The following is a 22,904-nucleotide window of genomic DNA, read 5'->3' as shown; positions in this document are numbered from 1 at the left end:
GGAGGGGGGGGAGGGGCTCCCAGGGACCCGACCCACTGCAGCGGATGGAGACTTACTGGTTTCGGCGCATCGCGAAGCCCCCGGCCTTGCGAGACCATCCGACAGTTACCTCGCCTATCACTTTGGACTCGTACGACACTTTGCGACAGTTCAGAAGTCGTCGGCAGTTGAACCCCCTCCTTGTACGAACATCTTGAGAGGGGACCCTCAGCCCTTCGTCCCGGCCCGTCGTGCAATCTCTTCTCCCACCCTACCAAACATACATACATACACACACCAGCTCCGGCGGCTGTTGGAGCAGGAGCGGTTCTCGTCGTGTGTGTCGTACCGCAAGAAGAAGGACCACTTCATTTTCACCATCGAGTCCTCCGGGGCGGTGCCCCCCCTGGAGCTGCTGGGGCAGGCTTTGGAGCTACTGGGGGAGAAGGCCCGGGACCTTACAGGGAAGCTGTGAAGGAGGAAGGATGTATCTGTGTTAGGGTTCAGATGTAGAGCGGGTTAGATAATGATGGGGCCTTGGGGCGGGTAGTACAGCAATCAAGAGGGTTGTGCGGCGTGTTAAAAAGCTGTGGCGGAGAGGTGTGTGTATGTGTGTAAGTATGTCTGTCCTGCTGCTGCCGCTCAGTAGGTGATACAGATGTCGTTGAGGGTATGAAGATGCGGCAGTAGTGATGTGCGGGGCTGAGGTCAGAGCGGTCCGTCACGATGGTGGTACGGCAGGAGGTATACGGCCAGTTTGCACCAGTGTACGACCCCTTCGACTACCGCGCCTCCTACTGATATTGCTGCTCTACTGGGTGGTCCACCTGCCCCACTATTAAGGGGGGGGAGGGGGGGCCCTGAAGGAGCTGGGGATCAACATCACTGGGCCCAATGACATGTGTCGTACATGAGTGGTAGGAAGGGCGCTCCAGAGCCGCCTCCCGGCCTACGGAACCCCCCGGGGGTTAGGGCCCCCGCCGGTGAAGCAAGGCGTGCACGGGGGGTTATGGGTGTATGCGGAGATAAGACTGTTGTGGCGGGGGAGGCGGGGGAAGAGCGCCGGGAGGGACAGAAGGGGCCCTCCCGCCCGGAGGCTGCAGTGCTGGGTGGGAATGTCGCCGCCTTTTTCGGGGTGTGTGTAGCCGTACGGTCGGGGGAGAGGGGTGAAGACTGGTCGGGTTGCGGAGATCGCCCCGGGACTAATCCCCGGAGGTCCCCCGGGGGGGGGAGGGGAGGCTGCTGGAGGGGATGGCTGACCGGTGCACGCACCAGCAGCTGATTGGAGAGTGTCCACATAAACAATGTAGAGGCAATCTTACTGGTGGTAATGCTTTATGATGTGTGGGACACTGGGGTCATATCTTCACCCTGCGGCCGCTACCAGTAACCCTAGCCAGCCTTTCAGTGGATCGTTCAGGTTCAGCACCCACCACCGGCATCCATCGGAATCTGCCGGATCAACGGCAGAGGCTCAACTTCGTTCGCAGGTCAACTTTATGGTGACCACCATCCATCTAGGGGCACTTTTACCCTGACAGGTTTCGATCCCGGAACCTTCGGGGGCATCAGTGTGTGCTTTACCAGTAGTGCCTGACCTGTGCTTTATGTAAGTATGAAAAAGGTGGCTCTAGCCAATCTTGTCGTACACAAGGGAGGGAACGGACCGTCCTCGTACAATTCCTTTGCAGTTGGAGGCGGCAGCTGTTTTCACCCCCGCCCCAGCTGCCGTGGTCGCCAGCCCCTGCCACCACTGCCGCCGCCCGAGCCGCCCCCGCTGCTGCCGCCGTCTTAACGGTACCCTGGGACCCCCTTGCCGTCGCCGTCACCATTGCTGCTGTATTATTCGGCCCGGCTCCTGCCACCGCTCCTGCCACCGAATCTGCCCCAGCTACCGCCTCCGCCACTGCCGCCGCTGCGACAGTACCCGGCCCTCCCGCGGGTGCCGTTATCTGCTGCTGGTACTTGTAAAGCACTGCCAGTCCTGCTGCACCAGCGTCGCTGATGAGTCCCTCGCAATCAGACATACTGCCGCTTTCACCCTAAACATATCGCTGTCGCTTGTGTTACTGACGAGCATTTCACTAAGCCACTACCACTAACACCACCAATACCACCACTACTGCCACTACCACCACCACTACTGCCACTACCACCACCACCACCATATAACCTGGATATGCACCTGCACACACACACACATGTACGCAGATGGCTGCACCGCCATGGAGCTGTTGTGTGGGCACCCGCCTATGTGTCAGGTGTAGTCGGGGTGACACAAAACAGGGCAGCAGGTGGTGGAGGAAAGGATACACGGTGGCCGCCACATGGCCACATGGTGGCAGCATGTCGGTGTATCCAATCCTCAACCTCCCCTCTCAATGCCGCCTGTTACCCCCCACCTCACGCCACGCGAAGGCCATCCAGGTGGGCAGCAGTGAAGGGGTTCTTCTTCCCCCTTAAAGGGGGTAAGCCTACATAAATTGCACATAACTCTATCGCTCTATTCTTGCTCAGCCCTGCTGCCATGCACCCCTCTTTTACAGTGGAGGTGCGGTCCCTACTGCTCTTTATCCCAATGTGCATCATCATCATCATTATCATTATCATAACCATGGGGGCCCAAAGCCCTGAGAGAGCGAGACTAAACAGACAGATGTACATACGTAGCAGGGTATGAGCTTTTCCCTATTGAGGTGCTGAGGCCAGGGGGGTATGGAACTGGCAGTGTGTCGTACTGTGTACAGACCCCATGCAGGGGCACAGCATGATTTGTACACCGCTGTAGAGCCACTCGTCATCTATCCAAAAATCAAGGCCCAGATGTGTGTAATTGCTCTGTATGTACGTATGTGTCTGGGTGAGCAGGTTCATATACAACTTTACCTGTCTGTATGTACCTCCGTCCTAAAGGGATGTAAGTCAGCATTTCCCGGGTACAGAACGCCCCGCGCACATGGGTGGTCGTATCCTGGCGGCCATGACAGTTGGCAAGCAAACCGCATGCAGCAAGATCTAAGCACTGCGAGGCGGTTGGCGTTCAGGAGTGCGTGTACGAGTTCATAAGGACAGCAGGAGATGCCCAATTATGTTTCCTGAACAGGACATATCTGTGCTAATGGTAGCTGGTTGGGTTGGCACGTCTGAGACCCGGAGAGGCGCATCTGTCGCATGCCAGCTTCATCCGCTTACGCTGCAGGGGATGTGTAGTGTGCGGTCACCCGGGAGCATGCTCCCTCACATCTCACACCTCGCACAGCTCCTGATGCACCATAAAAACCAAAGTTATACGTACAAATAAGGAAAGTCACCCTGTCGCTATTCGCCCGCTGGGGCCAGGCGTCAACTCGTACTGGGGGTCTTATCGGTGCGAGGCCCAAGTGATTCTACAAACACTATCATTCAAACCAATTGTCCCAATCGGCATCTTCCAATGCCACCATTCTGGTGGTTATGTCAAACTACACTCCTGGCTTGACTTCGGAGCCCGCCCGCCTTATTTAGATCTTTAAACTTTACAATTGATTTGGGATCGAAGTTTAACAGAAGGTTGCTTTCGGTTCTGAACCTGCGCACGAGCGTGGACTGCACATGCAAGAACACATCCACTCCGACCAGTACCGTTGGCACGCTGGGTCACATCTCCAAGATATTCAAATCATCCTTTCTATTGGCCAAATATAGAGACCTTGAATCATGGCGGATGAGATCCGGCTGGTTAAGCAGAGGATTAAGAAGATCGAAGGCGAGCTGGCGGACATCAGTGACCGCCTGGAGGAGCAGCTGGGGGCTGCCTCGTTGGAGGAGTTCGAGGAAGAGTTATTGAAGAGAAAACGTCTCATCTTGCAGTCAACTCTTGCCACCTTGCGGCAAACGGAGAACCTCCTGTTCGAGCAGCATACCCGCGGTGAGTCGTAAGTGTTTTAGGGTATTTAAGATCTTTGCGAGGTCTCATGTTGCCACGGTTGCTCTCATCTTGGATCACCGATAGCTTTATACGCATGCGTTGCAACCGGGCTTCGGGTATACTAGGTTGCGGTGTTTGGCCGCGCATACGACGATGGTAGATTCAACGGCCCTCCTTGTTTCTCAACGGCTGGTCTCAACAGCTGCCAAGTTTTCAATGGCCGTGTTAGCGTTATTTGGGCTTTTGGAAACGGAGGGAGAAGGTTTTGCGTCAGTGGGTGTGGGTGCTTCGTAAATAGTTCATCCAAACGTTTGGCTGTAGTTGATCAGAACCTCCGCTGTGTGTCCTGCAGGTCGCTGCAGCCGCGCGTCACCCTCGGTGGAGCGGTTTTGGAAGCAGCTACCGTCGGCAACGCTTGCCATGTCCGCGGAGGGCATGGAGGTCCTGCAGCTTGCACCCGGCACTGAGTTCCCACGGCCTCACAATTTTACGGCTTTGCTTCTTCGGCCATGCTACCGCGCCCTGTCAGAGGAGATCTTTGCAGCTGTGTCGGGGCCTGATGGGTACACCCGCCGAGTCCTCATTCGCGGCACACCAGGCAAGCTGTCGGGTTTGAGTGTGGGAGTTACACTGTTCCAGGGAACAGGCGATGGCGAAGCTGGGGATATGTCTTGGCTTTGGAAAAGGCAAGCTCCTTGCTTGGGATATTTTGACGTAGAGGTTTCAGTTTCAGGACTGAGGCTTCAAGAAGAGTATCATTCGTTGTTGAATGCAGGTATTGGCAAGAGCATGTTCCTGTACTACTTGCTTTATGAGCTGGCATGCCAGGGTAAAACCGTCGTGTGGCAGGGCAACTCGATGGCTTCTGTGCTGCTGTATACACCCAACGGTGTGTTCCAGTCAGACTCCACGTTTGCTTTTAGCGCGGAGCTTCATGATCCGAGTACATGGTATGTTGTGCAAATCACTGTTAGTGATTTTGCTGTTCATGCCATTTTACCTTCTGACGCACGGCAATCCTGGTGTGACCTGATCGTGTCTGTGCTCGCTGACCAGGTTTTTATGTGACGCTGTGGAGCCGTCGGCCAGGAGGGCAATTACCGTTATGGTATCGATACCCCGCAACTCAAATTACAACGTGAGTACATTTTACATGAGGTATGTGTGAGTTTGCTGTCGCTGTGTGCGTGGTGATTTGTTGCAAGGTCCACTTTATAGGATGCCATAATTATAAGCTGCACATCTGGAGGTGAGACGACCTGGAGGTAAGCACTGTGCGATACGTTTGGCATGTTCTTATCGCATGCTAATGATTTGTCCTGTAGGATTATATGAAGCTAGGTCCCATGCGGCTGTGGATGAGCCCCTGGTCCATGTCGGAGCTGGAGGCGGCACGTCGCACCATCTTCACTTCCGTCACCGATGATGCGTTGTCACGGCTGTATGCTCGGTGGGGTGGCATCCCGCGATACGTCCTGGAGCATGCAAACAGCCCCACCCAGCAGAAGAAGCTTGATGAGGTGGTGGCAGTCATTACTATGGACCTCCTATTCAGATCAGTACGCAACATCGAAGCTGCGACGGAAGACAACATCCACAAACTGTTTCACATCCAGGTCGGTGCAAAGCCTTTTTAGCCGACCGTCAGCAGCTGTCCCTTGTTGTGAGTGGTGACTTGCGTTGGGCAGGCAGCATTGTGCCTGGTGCAAGCCGAAAGGCCCACGGTGGAAATCCTGGTGGAAGTGTCAAAACGATAATGGTCACTGCTGGCCATTGAAAACTGTTATGATGGCTTTGACAGAAGCAGGGCTGTGCACTGTGTGTGTGTGTGTGTGTGTGTGTGTATTTGTGTGTTTGTGGCAACGGTGCAGGTTTTGCACACCAAGACTGGCAAGACTTTGTCATGTTGTGGGTTGTCACATTTACATACAGGTGAATGAGGAGCACGAGAAAGAATGCCTGGACTTCGGCTCAGAGGAAATCGGCCAGCGTGTGATGCAGCGGCTGTATCGGCAGTACTCTACTACGTTAACACCCTTCTTGCGCTCTGCCATTGGCAGACTGGACTTGGCCTCACTTAGAGGTCCGATGTTCCGGTGGCTAGTGGATATCTTACTCCCCATGGGCGGCACGTATTGTGTGCGCAGCCTTTCCGACACCGAGACTTTCAGACTGACAATGCCGGAAATGGAGCTGGAGATGGTGCAAGACAGCGCACTCAAAGAAATGAGCCTCACAACGGTGAAGTCTGGGCTCCTGGTGCCAATATCTAAGGACTTCCCCGTTGTGGACTACTTTCTTATTTTGCCTGGCAGTAGTGGAATGGCAGAGAGGCTGCTCTTCATCGTGGTGACCGTCTCTGCCAATCACCATATTAGCGCGTTGGGGCTGCAAGCCGCCGTACAGAAGCTGTCCAGGGACCTTCAGGGGCTCAAGTGCGAGCTGTGCTTTGCGGTGCCGCCTGACCTGTTCGAGTCATTCACGGAGCAACCCTTTGAGGAGGCTGAGACAATGGCTGTGGACGCTGTCGGGATGGAGCAGTTTGCCGTACAGATCCCACTAGTGCAATTTCCTCCTGGTTTCACACCCCGTTTACCCAATCCTGAAATGGCGATCAGAAGCATGAGGAACTGGCCGACAGCTGGCAGAGGTGGCGGTGTTGCTCCGTCTGCCTTGAGCAGGTCCCCAACAGGCATCTCTATTCCAAGGCGCAGCCATCTGCCGTGGGTCAATCCCAGCATGGTCATTCTTCCTAAGCCCCATATCTCGAGCGTCTCCTCTGCTGCCCCGAGGTGGCGGTGATGGTGTCGCTGCGGCAGCTGTGGCAGCTGAGTCTGTTGGTGCTAGCAAGGTGGCCGTTGTGGATGTGGACACTAGGTCGTGGTCACCAGAGGCTTTGGAAGTAGTCTGTGGCTTGGCTTGGCATGGTTACCGTGGCATGATGCCGTACTGGGCCCTGCAGACATCAGGATTCACCCTAACTGTTGGGCTCACAGCTTGTGTGTACCTGGGAACTGGACATGGCTGGGCATTTGCGTATTTGCTGTAGTTGCAGGTTATGGGGGTGCAGGCACTGGTGGGCTTATATCTGTAAGTGCCCTAAGATTTACAAGGAAACTGCTTCAGACATGAGCAGTAGCATGGATGGAGTGGATTTGTGCCTGAATATGTCGCTTCACATTTCTGAGCCCGGCCTGCATGGGTTGGACTGCTGCTGGGGGTGCTAGTTGGGAGTTGCTTGTGGGCCCGCAGTGGGTGTACTGCTTTTAGTAGGGAGGGCACTCTGGGATGGGGTGCGGTGACGTGCTTTTGATTGTTGTACAAGTAGGATGTTAAGCAAGAAAGGGCCATTTCACTTGTGCACTCTGTGGGCAGGTGGCACAGGCTGGTGTGGTGTAACAGAGCAAAGGTGTAACCTGGGATGCTCATTTTGGCCTTGCATCGTTACACGCTGACCTCCTGGTTTGGAGTAGATTGGTAGTGCTATTGCATGTTGATCTTGCCCCGAAGATGGATGTGCAGTCATGTGGGGTGGAGGAGGGGAAAAGGAATATGATTCCACCATGTGGAGATGTGTATCTTAATGACATCAGCCGTGGTGTGGCGATGTGTGCACACATAATTGTGGTGTGACACTACATGAGACAAACAGCATGCCTGCAAGGGGTTGGTCATGCAAGTTTATTAATATGGAAGGATGGCAATCCAGTGCAGCCCCCAAGCATGATCAGGTTAACAGGCCCCATAAGTTGAAGTTGGCACAGGAGTGGTCATAGATTTTGGTGTGCAGGTTTGTGGGGGCAGTGTTCATGAAAGCACAACAAAACTGCTAGATGATGAACCAAGATAGCATGGCGCTTTTCTTCAGAGGCCTGTCATGTGCTTTACCATGATGCTTTTTGGGCACCTTAATGCAAAGGAGTTTAGCAACTTTTGAAACCATCATTGATTTAAGGGGCTGCAGTCTCAGCAGTAGCTAGGAATGAAACCTGGAATCTTTACGCTGGCATATGATGCCTGGATGCTGACAACGCAAAAGTATCCTTTTATGGTGTCTTCAATGTCTTTCTTATTGTGTGTACAGCGCTTGGACTCTGGTGACGGCCAAATATTCGGCTCCGGAACCAAACTGACAGCTGGATGACCTGCCCTTGAGGGTCAAATGTGTAAGAGCCTGGCTCAGGACTTAAGATATTCTGGGTAGGGACTCCATTCCTTGTTATCATGCCATCATTGATGCGAATATCGTACCATACTACTATCTACTGTACCGTATCATACTACTATCTTAGTCATCTTTCCATTATAGCCGTTCTCAGCAGTACATGGCTATGGCTATGGCTGTAACGATCGGTACACAATCTTGTAAACGTAACTCTTCTCTGTAACGTAACTCTTCTGTATCGTAACTCTTCTCTGGAAGGTGCGATTCTCTTCTGCAGGAATATCTACTATTGTACGGCATCATATCCCGGACGCCTCAGACGGACTGCAAATGACTAAAAAACCCCAAGGGAAACCCCCCGGTGTTTATCAACACCTTCATAAGTGGACTAGTAGCTAAATCCTCTAAGTAACCAGGTAGGCTCTCACATCGCTGCGAATTGCTATGTCAGCCGACGGCCGACAATCTTCGGACACTCTAGTGAACTATTTGCCAGACCAGCAGACAGTTACGCATCAGGATGCTAACACATCTGCTGGTGGGTCTGCTGCGGCAGACCGGTGCCGCTGACCCTCAATCGTGACCAACCTACAGGTGGCACACCGCTCAATCAACCTCCGAGTGAACAATTAACTCCTAAGTTTATCACTTCAACAGCTTACGGGCATTGAGGACACTCAGCCTACGGGCAGGCTTCGTCCTTATTCAGAGTCATCGGAACCGGCGGGCCAATCCTTGCCCGAAACTAAAGCGGGTGTAGCACTTCAGGTGTTAGACGACTCCGCACCAGGCACTAGCAATTGCCAAAGCGAACAACGATAAGGACTTCGCGGAATCGCTTCTCGATTACATGAATTAGTTTAATTTAATCTTTACCGGGTTGCGTTACTTCCCTTCAAACGCCATTAGTGCGAACATAATTATTACCTTCACCACCCTTCTTGTCACATCCGGACAATGTGACGACGGAACGACAAATAGCCCGCAAAGTGGGGGTAAGGGTAGGGAGTACGGCATATGTTAAGGGTTGTACGGCATTCATGTTCTGTCGGCAAAGTGAACGTATTTTGTTTTTGCTGTCCAGTGTAATGCATGAGACCATACAGTGCAGCTGTAGCTATAGTGTTCGGATGTCCCCGACAGTCGTGGATGGGAACTGCTACTGCTGCCACGAGGACTTTGAGCCCCAATACCATTCCCAGAGCAGTCAGCTTCAAAGGTCCTAAAGGGGCGGAATGAACAAGGTATTTGTAAATGCAGGTTCGCCTTTACAGCAGTGGTTAGTCATCAGCATCATCAGTTCATTAGCAGGGCAGCAGCAGGCTGAGAGGGCTTCAGAAGCGGCGAGACGGGATAGTAATGCGATCCATAATGCATATTCGGCGTTTAGTTACTACTGGCAAGCATACGGCATTCTAACCTGTTCTGTGTCGTACGATGACAGCCATCTGGGAGAGGGGGGCTGGACTGTGACGTCACCCCTGTTTGCAACCCCACGGCGGTCTTGTGGAGTACGGGCCCAGAGGACTGGCGACGGTGTCTGTTCATACGTATGTTTGTCCACATTGGCATCCACGATATGCATGATGTGTTTCTTGGGTTCAAGGGCCAAGTATCCCGCGGAAGAGTCAAAACCAAGTATGCCCCATGCTGGACGAGGCTATGAACTAGGACACGTGGAGAAGAAGGTCGGTTCCGGTTGCGCAGGTTTGAAAGGGTCTGAAAGGAAGCATCACAAAGTGCGTTGCCCGAACTGAAATGGAGCATGGAAGCGAAGCCCCAGGAATTCCTCCACCCTTCACATTCCACAGCGCACTCCTGCATCCCACCTCTTGTGGTGTACGACCAGGACAGGGTAATCAGTGGAATGCTCAATAGCAGTAACGTCACTTTTACTTCTTTCCCCTGCACCCGATCTTTCCATCATCACGCTCGCTTCCCTCCCCCGCTTTCTTTCTTGCAGCGGGCAGCCGACCAGACCCACAACCGCAACTACTACAGCAGCAGTACAAACCATCGTGGACATGAGTAACCCGCCTTTTCGGCGGTCGTACATGCAACTGTACTGCAAAACACATCTACAGACATACAAATCCTCGTATCATAAAAACTAACAAGCAGATGGCAGGGAACCCTTGCCACCTTGTCCTACCGTAGTAGTCTATTTTTGCCGGTGAGTGTTTGTCTGATTGTGCGAAGTAGGGGGTATAGCTTAACCCGCGGCCACTGTAGCCTGCTGGCAGTCACCCTGCCTTCCCCGCGATGCTTGGGACGCCCTCATCCTTTCCACCCACGTGTGCCGACTTCTCCGAGTTCAGCACCCGACACCGGCGCATCATCCAGTGGAATCTGCCCCCAGATCAAGGGCGGCACACCTCCATTCCCGGTCGGCTCGCAGGTGTGTCGCTATTACCGGGTCCATCAACGTCCAACGGTATGGGGGCCCATCCAACCTCTTACGGTCTAAGACGGATTTCATCCCGATCCCTAGCAAGATCGATTCTGGAACCTACCCGCACCTACCTTAGCATATTTGGTGTGTCTGGAGCAGTTTGTCTGTAAGTGACTTGACATTTGATCACACTTGGTGACGTCACGACACAGCGCGACAGCGGCGCCCTAACAACGACTGCACACTCATGCTATGCATGCGATGCTAATGTGGGTCACAGGGCGGCCACACACTCAACGATTCGTAATACTCGCCAGGACAGCGACAGTAACTCCCGCCTACATGCACATTCACCCGCCTCCAGGAACACAAAGGCGCCCACGAGCACACCATCCCCAATTTACCTAGTTTTGGGTTACACACAAAGAAGCCCACGCGGCAACCCGCCAAGGGGGCTTCCACGGGGTGGGTGGGGAGGGTGGAGGCCCAGCAGGGTATTTTCCCCCCTCTCTTCCCGCCCCTCCTCACCTCACTTCATCTCACCCAAGAACACGGGGACCGAGGGGACTGTATAACCTTCATTTATCAAATGTAAATCTTCAAAATCCAAATCACAACTACGCCCCTACCTGACCTAGCCTGCTGCGAGCCGCCGCTCCAAACACACCTGGCCCCCCTTCACATCCAGAAGGCTGCAGTATAGAGGGCCCCGGGCCACCAACCCGCCCTGCACCGGCGCCGTTGTAGCTGTACCGGGCTGCCGCAGTGGCCTTCGTCAACGCGCTATCGCTGTCGTATCCTCGCTGCTGCGCGGGAACGAGTCCCACCGTCGGCAGCGAGGTCCGCGCCACCTCCTGCTGGAGCTGCTGGTGCTGTGCGGCGCCGAAGCGACTGCGGCCAATGCCGTTCAGGACACTGCCGGCAGCACCGCCGCAGCTACCGCCGCCACCTCCACCCACACCAGCATCCGGCCCTCGCGCGGTGTTGGGCCCCGTGCCGCCACTGCCAGGTCTGAGGGCGGGTAGCATCAGAGCGGTCGAGTCAACCGGGGTGGGGCCCCCGGTGACGGAGTGGCGGGCGGGAGGGTGGGAGGAGGTGGCGGCGGCGGTACGGCTCACGCCCGTTTGCGCCGCCGCCAGCCCGTTGGTGTTCAGGTGGTCTACAGGCGGCGCCGAGAGTGAGGTGGCGATGGATGAGATGGCGGCGCCGCCATCACTGCTGGCTGTAGAGCGGCGGGGACGCCGTATCGGGACGGCCTGTGTAACCTGGCCGCCGCCACCGTAACCACCGCCGCTTGCGACGGTGGCGGAGGATGCAGCTGCAGCGACGTGTCCCTGTCCCGCGCCTCGGAACCCCCCACCCGCCCCGCCTGCGCCACTGGCCACTGCCGCTGCCCCACTGCCCGGTCCCGACCCATCCTGGGCTGGCGCCACCATCATGGAGGCGCCCATGCGGGCAAAGCGACTGACGGTGACGGGGGCGGATGTGGACAGGGGCTGTGTGGTGGAGAGTACGGGCTGAGAAACCCCACCAGGTCCACCGGCGGCGTTGGGGCGGGAGGCGGGTAGCGGCAGTGATAGGACCCGGCCCGTTAGGTCCGCTACCTCGCCGGCCATGTCGTTAACCTGCATAGACGTGAAGTCGCTCTGGACGGCCCGAATGGAGCGCTTGTGCTGCGGCGCCTGACCCTGAGCCAGGGTGGCGATGGGGGGTGTGGGGGACGCCTTGGCCGGCGGTTGCGGCCTGCTGCCGGCCCATTGCTCCAGTTGGGGTTGCTGTTGCTGTCGCTGATGGATTCCGGCATCGGCACTTGGCGAGAAGCTGTTGAGCACTTCATCGACGTCAAAATCTGTTACATCGGAACAGCGCGGTAAGGGGGGAGGGCGCGGCACGGCAGCAGCAGCAGGTGCTACTGCAGCTGCTGCAGCCGCGCCAGTCGCCATGGCCTGGCCTCCGCCGCTCTTTACCTTGTGCACGTGCCGTCGAGGTGGGGGCTCCAGGTGCTTGATGAAGCTCTGACTGTCCAGCTGCCGCCGCGGGGGAGGCCCGGGCTCGCCCGACACCTGCTCACGCTCTCGTGCCTGTTGCTGGTGTTGGTTTGGCTGCGATGCGGCTGACCCGGCTACTGGCCCATCCGAACTCGATTGCACAGATTCCTGGCCCCCTAAGGACATCCATTTCTTATTTCCGCCGCCGCCACCACTACCGCCGCCGCCGCCGCTGCCAGCATTGCTCTGTTCTGTGAGCCTCACAGCCGCAGCCTGTGGGTGCGCGGTCGAGGGCTGCTGCTCCGCCGGTCCCGCTTGCGCCTGTCTCTTCCTCTGCAGCGCCGCCAGCTGCTCCAGGCGGGACATCCCCGGGCCGCCCGTCTCCTCGGGGGCCTCGATACCGTCGTCCTGGCTCCGCTTCGCCTGCCAGTACTGGGAGGAGGCGGAGGCGCCAAGGTTAACTTGAGGCGGAGGCGCGAGGTTGGGACGGACACTCCGGGCCACTGCTGTATCGGCTCCCGCCCCTGGACCTGGACCTGGACTGAGGCCGCTACCTCCCCCCCCTGGACTGCCGGCCGCTAGAGTTGCGACCGCCGCAGCGTTGCGGCGCACATTGCCGCCACTGCTGCCGCGAGCCGGGGGCTCCAGGGGGGGCTGAGGGGCTATTCGAGCTGGTGGCGGCTGTGGGTACTGCGGCTCAGCTCTCTGCGGTGACGAACCCCCCTGCTGGTGCTGCTGGTGCTGCAATGTGGCGAGTGAGGAGGGCCCAGGACCTGCCCGCCCCGTCTCGTCCGGCACATGTCTTTTTGCGCCTGCGGGCAGGTTGGGATTTCCCTTAGTTGACAGGACTCCTCAGGACATGTGCCGGATGCCCCTCTCCTTGGACAGGCCCCTTCATGTGACTTGGGTGTGTGGGGGCCGCCACCCGATAGCTGCTACCGGCGTGGGGGCCACAAAGCAAGGCGCCCATCTATCGCTCAGAGGACAAAGGTGCCACGACCACTTCCATGGGGGAAGGTGCGAGACAACCCCCTCCGACCATATCCCTGCTGGCACACTGCGCGGCCCTACTTCACCTGACCGTCCCCCTAGCCGCACCTGCCCCGCCGGCCGCCTTTTTAGCGGCCATTGCCGCTGCTTTGGCCCGGTCCTCCTGCTTCTTGAGGTGTCGCAGCTGCCTGATCCGCTCCTCCTCCGGGTCCCATTCGTCATCCCCCTCATCCGTCCTGCTGGACCGAGAACGTCGGAGCCGACTCTGCGAGCGACGTATCAGGGCGGTCCAGGCGGGGGCAAAAGGAACTGGAGGGACGGGGCTTCTTTCCCCGACATCGACCACAGCCACCATCAATATATAGCAAGCGAAACGGTTTAGAGCCTAAGGCCTAAGCGGCAGTCGTGTCCAGTAATGCCTGTGGCCATAGACGGGCAACGTCTGCGTCCTAAGGCATGCACCGTCAGTTGTCAAGCCGTGGGTACGGATTTCCGTGCCGTACCCAGCTGACCCAGCAGCAGCAGAACGCGCCGTGCTAGGCCGCTGGAACCCTAGACGGACCTTTGACTGCCCCGCTGTGAGTGCTCGTACAGCCGCCCCTTCATAGTTGCTGTAGTCGTCGCCATCGGGCGCCCTCCTCCGGCGGCTGAATGCGTTCACGTAATCCTCCCGTTCATCCTCGCTGGTTGAGTCATCGTCGTAAATAAAACCATCGAGGTCTTCGTCATCACTATCCACATCAAAGTCGTCCCGTCTGCCCACGCGGGGGGTGCTCATGGGGCTCTTGTCTGACCCCACCTGGCTGCCGGCCAGGCTGCCGGCGCGGCTTCCCGTCCCGCTAATGACGGACGATTGACCTGGGCTGTTACTGACTGAGGTACGCTGCCGTAATTTACCGATAAGGCCGCCTCTCTGCGACTTCTGTGCACCGAGGCGTGAAAGGGTGGCAGGTTCAGACATGCGCATTTAAACCTGAGAGGCAAGCATGCAAGCCAAGTTTCGCATAATTCCAAGCTCTGGGTTTTACCTTAGGGTCCACCGCCTGTATGACAACATGTTTGGCATGCTTTGGGGATGGATAGTCGGAGCTTACGCTCGCCTGCGACGGGTGGGAATGTGAAGCTCATAGGTAAAAAATCGAACAATTCAGGTGTCGCCAAGCAGGTTAGTTCAGACATTAACATTATGGGTAGGAAGCCGTGCGACCTGCGTCGCTTTTAGCATCCAGGGTGAGCCTTTGGAAACCCGGCCTTCGGGTAGCCTTACCCGGCTCGCTTGCTCCGTGCTTATATATGTTCCTGAGCTCCTATTACTCTCGTTATTCCTGTCTGAATTTGTAGCTGGGCTCCCGCCGTCCCTTTTGTGCGCACCCGATGGGGCAGAACCAGAACCTGAGGAAGCGCCAGCTCCCATTATTTTCGACAGCAATACCTAATGAACTGAGCACGGGCCGTTGAGAGCTCCGCAGCACCGTGTGAAACGATGTTGACGGGGCCGAGGCCCGTTTTACAAGCCGCGGGCCTCAGGCTCGCAGCCTGGGAAAATACATTTTATCGCATCCTTTTCAAACATGACAATGTGCTGAATAGTTGCCTTAACGGCCGCATCGGGGGTTGTTATTTGTGGCTTGATTGGGTAGGTCCTTCTAATGTACCACATGATATTACATGACAATGCTTGTGGAGCTTCTGAATCCTGCTAACAAATCCATGACCCATGCACTGAGCCTTGTGAATAGACGTACGACGTAGACAGGAAAGCATCAAGGGCTGGAAGAGCACTACAGCAGCTTTTGTGACGCGTAGTGGGGGAAGGGATAACACTGTAATACCTATTTGCTGTCTTGGGTTTTGCGCAGCTTCCAATGGAACTGTGTCGTAGGGAGAACGGAAAACATCGGACTGAGATAGGTAGCCGGGGTCGTGTCTATGACCCTGATGTTTTGCACGTTTCCAGGTCTACCTACTGTTTGCCACATCGCATGTATTTGTAGTCTGCTACAAAAGTTAATGCTACGGGTTGCGTTTTCGACAGGATGGAAGACAAAGTTCGAAGCTCGTCGCGCCAAGGTCGCGCTAAACAACCTAAACTTCCCCAGGATTCATGCATTATTAGGATCTTGCAATTTTTGCATGTTGGAACATTAATAGGCAGGATGCACGCTCTTAGCGGCCAAAGCGACCAGTAACAACGCCAGATACATTTGCAGATTGCAAAGTTATGACAAATGACTGGATCAAAGCAACGATCACATCATCCCGACAGCATAGTAGTCGTCAACCGATTAAGTGAGATAACGTCCGTACAAAAAACCTATCGGCTTTCGACAGGAGCTGAAAGATGCCGCTTTCATTCCTGCAGTAATATGTTTGAGGTATTTTCTTCATGCTATATCAATTAGTTTTCGGCTCCTATCAGCCTGCGATCTGCCTCCTGCACTCCGGGACCACGACTGCACCGTGCTCAGGACTTTGTTCTCTATGTCTAGTCAAGTAATAAAGAATGTCCCGGGGAGGTAAAGGCTTCACCGTTGCATTCTGACCTCTGCGGACAGCTATCGTAACGCTCTAAATTGATGTTCATTGTCGTCGTAGCACGCAGCTGGAGGATGATTGGAGCACATCAACATTCGTATGTGAACGTGTCTGTGTCAGCGAAAAGCTTATGCGGACAGTTGGCGCCGCCGGCAAGGTGTGTCCTCACAGTTACTAGGTACCATGTGTATTTGGGGGGTAATATAGTGGCCGTTCGAGAACATACACGGCGAGCAAGCGGGCTTCGGCAAGGGAGGGCGTGGGTGCAAGACCTGAAAAGACATGGTTAGGCCCCAGGGCCTCCTCCTAGGTGGTCTGACACCTCTGCATTCCGCGGGGTTCGTAGGGTTATGGATGGTGTGATTTCTGGAAGCATGCTTCAGAATGGACCCTGTCCCCATTTAACAAATACTTCACTGATTCGTAAGTATCCGCGCATGGCAGGATGCAACTCCGGGAAACTGCGTCACCGTCTGTGGCGTATCCGGTAGGCGCTCTTGGCGGGGGTGGAAGAAACCTGCCCTGCCCAACTCTTTGGTGGGGCGAGGGTCTCACCAAAATGGAACATCGGTTCCAAGGCGGCCCCCGACCGTTAATGCGTAACTCCCGGAGTGCAGCATACAGAGGCGATGGCTTAATGCCTCTGTGGCTAATGTGCTGCATAGCGGCAACTTAAGTTGCTTTTGAAGCGGTGCCTTTTTGCACAATGTTATGCCTTGTGAAATCAGCTATGTGAAATCACTAGGTTGTGGAAAACACTTTTGGATGCTTCTTTGGACAATAGCAAACTAAGCATGTTCATCCGCTTCCCTTACTGTAGCGGTGGATGCTTGCACGGAAGCATGCCAACGCGCCGTGTGCGTGACTCCGTCAACAGTACCTGCCTGGAACGAGGCGTGCTTAAGACGCTGCACGGCTGAGTGCATTCGCAGCAAGCAGCGACAGCCATCTGGACTGTAAACATCTTTAGGACTAGCCAAAGGTTTTTAAGGTTGACTGGGTTATGTGTTGGTTCAAATACGCAGGTAAGACGTTTTTGTCGTCTGGTTTTATAGCAGGATGAGGAGGCGGTACGTAGCAGTCGCTAACATGACATATATACGCATTTAATAATCCAACACTTTTTCGCTGCACAGTACGAACTTTTCGGTGTCTGTGCTGGTCGGACAGCACGGTAGGGCAGGTCTGACGGCGATCGGGATTAGATGCAGGCGAAGTTCGCCGTTTACAGGTTTTACTAGCCCAAGTTAGCAGATGTTAGCCACTGTAACACCGTCAATCAATTCACTGCTGGTGAAAACAAAACAGTGGAGGCGGGAACCGTCACACAAACATCCTTTAAAACCGCCAACAAGCAGGGAACAGTGGGTAAACACCACCAAGCACCTCTCACGCAGGTAACGTCATATCGCTCGCGACTGCTTTAGCTAAATGTTAAGCGGAGAATCCCTCCGTCGGACCATGTCACTGTTGCTGCTGCTGCATCCACGCCTTCAGCTGTGCGATGCGGTCCGCCAGTGGCACGTAAGCACCTGCTTCCGCGACTTCCGCCGGAGACGGGAGCTTAGACAGTACCTCTAGCTGCTCGCCCACATCAGGGCCAGCCATGCGACCCGTCAGAGCGATGCGCATCGGCATGAACAGCCGCTTGCCCTTCCGCTTCTGGGCCTTGCCAATGGTGTTGACCCACGTCTGCAGTCATGAGTGCCGCCCAGAAAATGTAGGTCGTGATACTACAAGAGCTACGCCAAGTGTTCCGGGCAAAGCGCCAGTGACGAGTGCACAAAGGCAAACATTGAATGCAAGCCAGACAACGTAATGAAGCGTTACCCGTGTGCGTAGGCATGGATCACATGATGCAGCATACGCAGCGCATGCCAGCCAGCTCACCTTGTACCCGTCGTGGCCCTTGGCCAACGCCGCCGTCAGCTCGCCACTCTCGTAAGCAGACACCACCGCCCCAGCGACCTCCGCAAACGCGTCGTCCATCACGGACTTTGCCTCGGCCGAGGCGACTGTCTCCGCTAATGGGTAGCCCAGCAGCTTGCGCACCTCCGGCTCACAGTCCGTTACCAGCTCCTGCACGGCACGACGTCGTGGCGGTCCACCAGGTAGCCGCGGTCAGACAGGAGTTCAATACAATGAATGAGGCGCCTAACACCCGAAAAAAGAGGACATGCCGAAGTGTGTCCGATGGAGCCATTACATCCTCATGCGGAACAAAAGGCCGCACACCCTGCAACGCCGCAGCTACGCACCATGCTTTTGCTGACAAGCTTGACAGCGGCCGCTGCAAACGGGGAGTTCGCGGATGCCAGCAGACCGCAGCTGACCAGGTGTTCCACTGCCATGGAGGTCGACTCCTCCTCCGGCAGGTTCCGCAGGTGCTGCCCGTTCATCCACCCCAGCTTGACCTGCGCTCATGCCGTCGCACAAAGATAAGTTTAGGGACATATGCCTACAATTATGAAAGAATATAAAACGCAGCCTCCTATCACCACCATCATCAGCTCAGCAGCGATAGCAACCAGTGCTAATCCTTTCCGACACCGTCCCTATGGACATGTGCTCCATAACTTTCATCAGTTTTGAAAAAGTAAAAAATGGGTGGGAGCAGCATGTCGTGGAAACGTTACCACCTGGACCAAAGGCCTCACGGCCAGGCCAACCCCCTCTGCCAAGGCAACCGGCACCCACCTTGTCAAACACGGCTGCACTTTTGGTGATGCGCTCCAAACTGAATTTATTTGTGAGCTCCTCCACAGTGAAGATCTCCTGCTCCGTACCGTCGTTCCAGCCCAACAGCGACAGGAAGTTCAGCATCGCCGGAGCCAGGTAGCCCTGGTTCCGGAACTCGCCCACGCTCGTCGCGCCATGCCTGTGCACCATTGACACCAATGCCGTCATACAGCACGGATTACAGGAAGTGGGCAATGGTGACACTGGACACTGTGTGGTGCGAACAGGGCAGTAGCAGGATAGGCGATAAATGGGACTGCCGTAGGACGTCACTCGCTTCAATCATTTTACCGCACAGTATCCGAAGCTAACAACTGACGAGCCGAGGTCACAAAACGCCCGGAGACCATGTAGCAGTCAAACCAGCCTGCGGCAAGGCAAGCACCATTTCCAACTTCCCTCCCCTCGCGCGTGAAAGGATTGCATGGCCATATGCGGAACGGACGCCACACCTCTTTGACAGCTTGCTTTTGTCAGGCGCCAGGATGAGCGACATGTGGCCAAACTGGGGCACGGGGTAGCCCAGCGCCTGGTAGATCAGCATCTGACGCAGCGTATTGGGCAGGTGCTCCTCAGCACTGTCACAGGGACCAACAGGAATCGAGCAGCAGGGTTTTGAAGCATATCACTCGATGGCGCTGTAGAACTGCTGCTTATTGAAAGAAAGCCAACTCCATTAACCTTCCACCGTCCAGCTCATCTAGGACGCCCCGAGTGCTGGTGGCCAACCAGCGGACGCCTCTGGGCGCTTTACTCGGTGCTGGCTGCTGGCTCGACAGGTCACGGTCCGCACGCCGTCATCTCCCCGTCGCACCCCCCTCGGCACCCTCTAGCCTTTCGCCAGTCGCACCCTTACCGCAGCACGTGCGTGATGCCCATTAATGCGTCATCGACTGCCACACAGAAGTTGTAGACCGGCATGCCATTGGAGCGGAGCACCACAAAGTCTCCCAGCGTGTCGGTGTTCCAGGTGACCTCTCCGCGGATGAGGTCGTTGATGCGGATCTCCTGGTTCTGTGGATGGAGGAGGCACGGGCCGAGTGGATAGATTGATATGGACACACCTGGTGAGAAACGCGCAAGTTACATTGCTCAAAGGTTCTAGAAGGGGAACAGAACCTCCCTTTTTATAAGGGAGGTCCATGGCATGGCCCAACTGGCAAGGTCCTGCCGTGGTGCACAGCTGCTACGTCATGTTTTCATAAACACCTACCCAATTCCTGCGACATACAGTTCAAGTCCTGCAAGTCCGAAACGAGAGGCACCAACCCAGACGCCATGCGCACATGGTGATGTGGTAACCTAGTTCCATGTGCAGTTCTTCCATGTGGATCTATGGTCTTTTCCGGATCGTCACCGCCCGCCCCCTGCCTACACGACCCCCCCTGTGGACGGCGCCGACACCCACCGCTGGCACTCGGAAGCGGTAGCAGTATGGCAGCCCCTTAGCCTTGGCCGCCTCCACCTCCACAGGGGTCGCAGTGGCCCACTTGCCTCTACAGACGGGAAGACCCCGTAAGATAATACAAGTCCATCATTCATGTGCACGGTTAGGGACAGAATGCCGGTGCGAGTGTAGGGATCGCAAACCAGGGAAACGCATGTCAGCAAGATTCAAAATGCGTATCTGTAATTAGCCCGTACATGCCAATTAGGTCCACTTAGTGCTTCATTCCGGCAAATCATCCTAACGTACACTACCAACTTACCGGTAAATGGGGGGCAGCTTCTTCTCCTCCGCCTCCTTCTTCATCCTGTGCCATGTAAGCAGAGCCAGGGCGGGAGCTATTCGGCCATACATGTGCCACATGTGTGTTCGGACGGTGTCACACTTTCCCTCAACTGCCGAACACTCAAATGCCTCTTTTCCATTATCATATACTGATAGTGCTTGCGGAATTCCCCTTGGCCCCAATCTCCGCATGCTTGACATGGTAAGTGCCCAGCATCCCCACCAGCCTTCTAATCCCATGTCTCACGACCTCAGACAGACACCATGACTCACGCCTCCAACTCCTCATCCGTGCAGAAACACGGGTACGCCTTCCCCGCCGCAACCAGCTTGTCCACCTCGGCTTTGTATATGTCGGTGCGCTCCGACTGGCGGTATGGCCCGCAAGCTCCGCCCACATCAGGACCTGCATGAGGCGCGATACGTCCGTTTCCGCGCACGAGCTTTAGGTCTGCTCCCCGCCTGCTGCTAGGACTGACTGGAACACAGGCATAGGTGCGGTTCATGTCACCGGCATCCCACGAGGCACAATCATATTGTGAAAAGATCCGCGACACGAGCCCCTGAAATCACAACCTGGCCAGAGCGCTATTTTGGGGTAAATATCCCTGCGTGAACTCCCCGCCTGTGCTCATCCTCTACAATCCTCCCCTTATCCACTTATGCCCGTCATGCGCGGACGGTGTTCCCACCCACACCCGAGCCCACGTACGCGCCATGTCCTCAAGGCCCCAGTTCCTCACCTTCATCCCAATCCAAACCCAGCCACTTAAGGTCGCGGATCATGGCCTCCTCGGAAGCGCGCGTGGATCGAGCAGTATCCGTGTCCTCGATGCTGGGAGGGGAGCCAGGGCGGGGTGCCATACACTTCAGGACAACACCGGCGGGAAATAATCTATTTGTGACAAACACCGGCATAAAACAGAGGGGGTTGGACTCCCCTGTAGATCAATGTAACTGGCACATGCTGTAAGACCGAGGCTATAGGCTAATCGAGCTTGACAAAGCGATGGCCATCAGCAATGGTTGAAAGCAACACGTTTGTGGCTAGCTTACCGCAGAACGAACTTGCCGCCAGTCTTCCGTGCATACAGCCAGTTGAAGAGGGCTGTACGCGCACCACCCACATGGAGGTTGCCCGTCGGTGATGGTGCAAAGCGAACACGGACCTGCACAGAGTGCACCCCTTGGCTTGGATACCCCTTTGTTGAATTTCATGAGAAAGAACCGCCACGCAACAAATTGCATCGTGACACGTCGGGTCGTCGCATACTCGTCCGCGCCTTCAACACAGTAGTAATTTGAACATAAAGCGCTTAATTACCTCATGCGATTTCGTTGGTACCGCAGCGGCAGCAGCAGTGGGCGCTTCCTGCACGGCTGCAGCTGCAAAAGGTGCAACTGGTCCCCTGCATAATGGATTATTGTGATTTTATTCAGGACATGGCATAACTTTCACGATGGACATAAACGTCTACATACCGCCGAGTTGAAGCGACCTGCACCAGGTGGGGAAGAGCGCATAACTTCAGAGATCTATGCGTTCCAGGGACCAAATACAGTACATCTTACTTTAACAGCTCGGAAGCAGCAAGGCGGCCGCATAAAAACTCCACGAGACAGAAGCTGCTTGGGACATAAAGCTGCCATCCTGTCCAAATGGCAAACGATATTTTCCGTTTCCAAGACAGCTTCAGTACCTTATTGTGAAACGTGAGCATGGGTTTTCAGTCAGATCTACTCGTACGGTGGTGGTTGTCGCAACCGCATAAAATATATCGATTTCATAGTTTCACCATTGCCGATCTAGGAAGCATACGTCACACGGATTATTGTCCAAGGAAATTTTCTCATCATCTACTAACTGTAGATGATGAGATGATGAGCTTCCACTATCCGACCGTGTCTCTAGCCCGTCAACCTGCAAAGCTCTTTGTCAATACGTTTTGCGCAGTCCTCGTGAACCACTTACTTGGAAAACGATAACACACGTGTCTTGGCGTCTGCTTGTTTCAAGGGTTGACCAAGTCCCATGGGATTCCACAACAAACGCTGTGTAATATAATTATGTGCCGAACGACAATGCAGGTGAAGTTTTCGTGCAAACGATTTACTAATAGTGCATTATCCTAGTTAAGCAACGTGTCAGAGCTTTGATATTAGCCTACGGTGCACTTGTACGGTCCTTCATGACACCCCGTTAGGCCTCGCGAATGGACCATGAAGCAGTGGTACAACCTTTTACACCCATGCGCATGCTAAACAACCGCTTCGCAATCTCAGTTCTTACAAGTAAACCAGGCATTCAACTGACAACTTACCAAGCTTCGCCAATGACTATCACGGGTCACCATCCACACGACTATCATTGTATCCAGGCGCTTGCTTAACGGTGTTCCCTGACACACCAAGTCTGCCGCTCATGCCCAAGGACCATGCACCTTTAGTCCTTGGGCATGAGCGGCAGACTTGGTGTG

General features: G+C 55.3%; 4 protein-coding genes across 4 annotated transcripts in view; 3 read left to right on the top strand and 1 right to left on the bottom strand.

Annotated features, from left to right (window-relative positions):
• Positions 1–454, top strand: part of VOLCADRAFT_64591 (uncharacterized protein) — a gene marked incomplete at both ends in the record, with an annotated part of 3,142 nt that extends 2,688 nt beyond the window's left edge. The window contains one exon of the mRNA XM_002954212.1: positions 281–454. Within this exon, the coding sequence (XP_002954258.1) occupies positions 281–454 (174 nt within the window). The remainder of the gene's footprint in view (positions 1–280) is intronic.
• A 3,221-nt stretch (positions 455–3,675) lies between these two features.
• Positions 3,676–6,792, top strand: VOLCADRAFT_94986 (uncharacterized protein; the record flags this gene model as incomplete). The annotated part of the gene is made up of 6 exons (XM_002954211.1): positions 3,676–3,886; positions 4,239–4,836; positions 4,943–5,024; positions 5,212–5,502; positions 5,819–6,448; positions 6,679–6,792. 6 exons carry the CDS (start codon positions 3,676–3,678, stop codon positions 6,790–6,792), a joined length of 1,926 nt encoding a protein of 641 aa, XP_002954257.1.
• Positions 6,793–15,889: 9,097 nt separating this feature from the next.
• VOLCADRAFT_82678 (uncharacterized protein) lies at positions 15,890–17,234 on the top strand. Its single transcript, XM_002954210.1, has 4 exons — positions 15,890–15,937; positions 16,017–16,113; positions 16,401–16,443; positions 16,777–17,234. The coding sequence occupies exons 1-4, from the start codon at positions 15,903–15,905 to the stop codon at positions 16,914–16,916; spliced, it is 315 nt and encodes a 104-aa protein (XP_002954256.1). The 5' UTR covers positions 15,890–15,902; the 3' UTR covers positions 16,917–17,234.
• A 31-nt stretch (positions 17,235–17,265) lies between these two features.
• On the bottom strand, positions 17,266–21,645 carry VOLCADRAFT_106276 (uncharacterized protein; the record flags this gene model as incomplete). The annotated part of the gene is made up of 12 exons (XM_002954144.1): positions 17,266–17,648; positions 17,847–18,035; positions 18,215–18,370; positions 18,654–18,834; positions 19,148–19,273; positions 19,552–19,709; positions 20,104–20,191; positions 20,405–20,449; positions 20,701–20,905; positions 21,171–21,262; positions 21,484–21,535; positions 21,597–21,645. The coding sequence occupies 12 exons, from the start codon at positions 21,643–21,645 to the stop codon at positions 17,421–17,423; spliced, it is 1,569 nt and encodes a 522-aa protein (XP_002954190.1). The 3' UTR covers positions 17,266–17,420.
• Positions 21,646–22,904: the final 1,259 nt, after the last annotated feature.

The sequence above is a fragment of the Volvox carteri genome (genome assembly GCF_000143455.1).
Source record: "Volvox carteri f. nagariensis unplaced genomic scaffold VOLCAscaffold_41, whole genome shotgun sequence".
NCBI classification, from domain to species: domain Eukaryota; kingdom Viridiplantae; phylum Chlorophyta; class Chlorophyceae; order Chlamydomonadales; family Volvocaceae; genus Volvox; species Volvox carteri.
This window is presented reverse-complemented; position numbering and strand designations above follow the sequence as displayed.

What these genes read in the sequence shown, in the direction of transcription:
- VOLCADRAFT_82678 (XM_002954210.1), top strand. Translation starts at nt 15,903, where the DNA reads ATGTCTAGTCAAGTAATAAAGAATGTCCCGGGGAG. An exon ending in CAGTTGGCGCCGCCGGCAAG is followed by an intron (nt 16,114 to 16,400) that starts GTGTGTCCTCAC and finishes CGCGCATGGCAG; the next exon opens with GATGCAACTCCGGGAAACTG. An exon ending in CACCGTCTGTGGCGTATCCG is followed by an intron (nt 16,444 to 16,776) that starts GTAGGCGCTCTT and finishes CCCTTACTGTAG; the next exon opens with CGGTGGATGCTTGCACGGAA.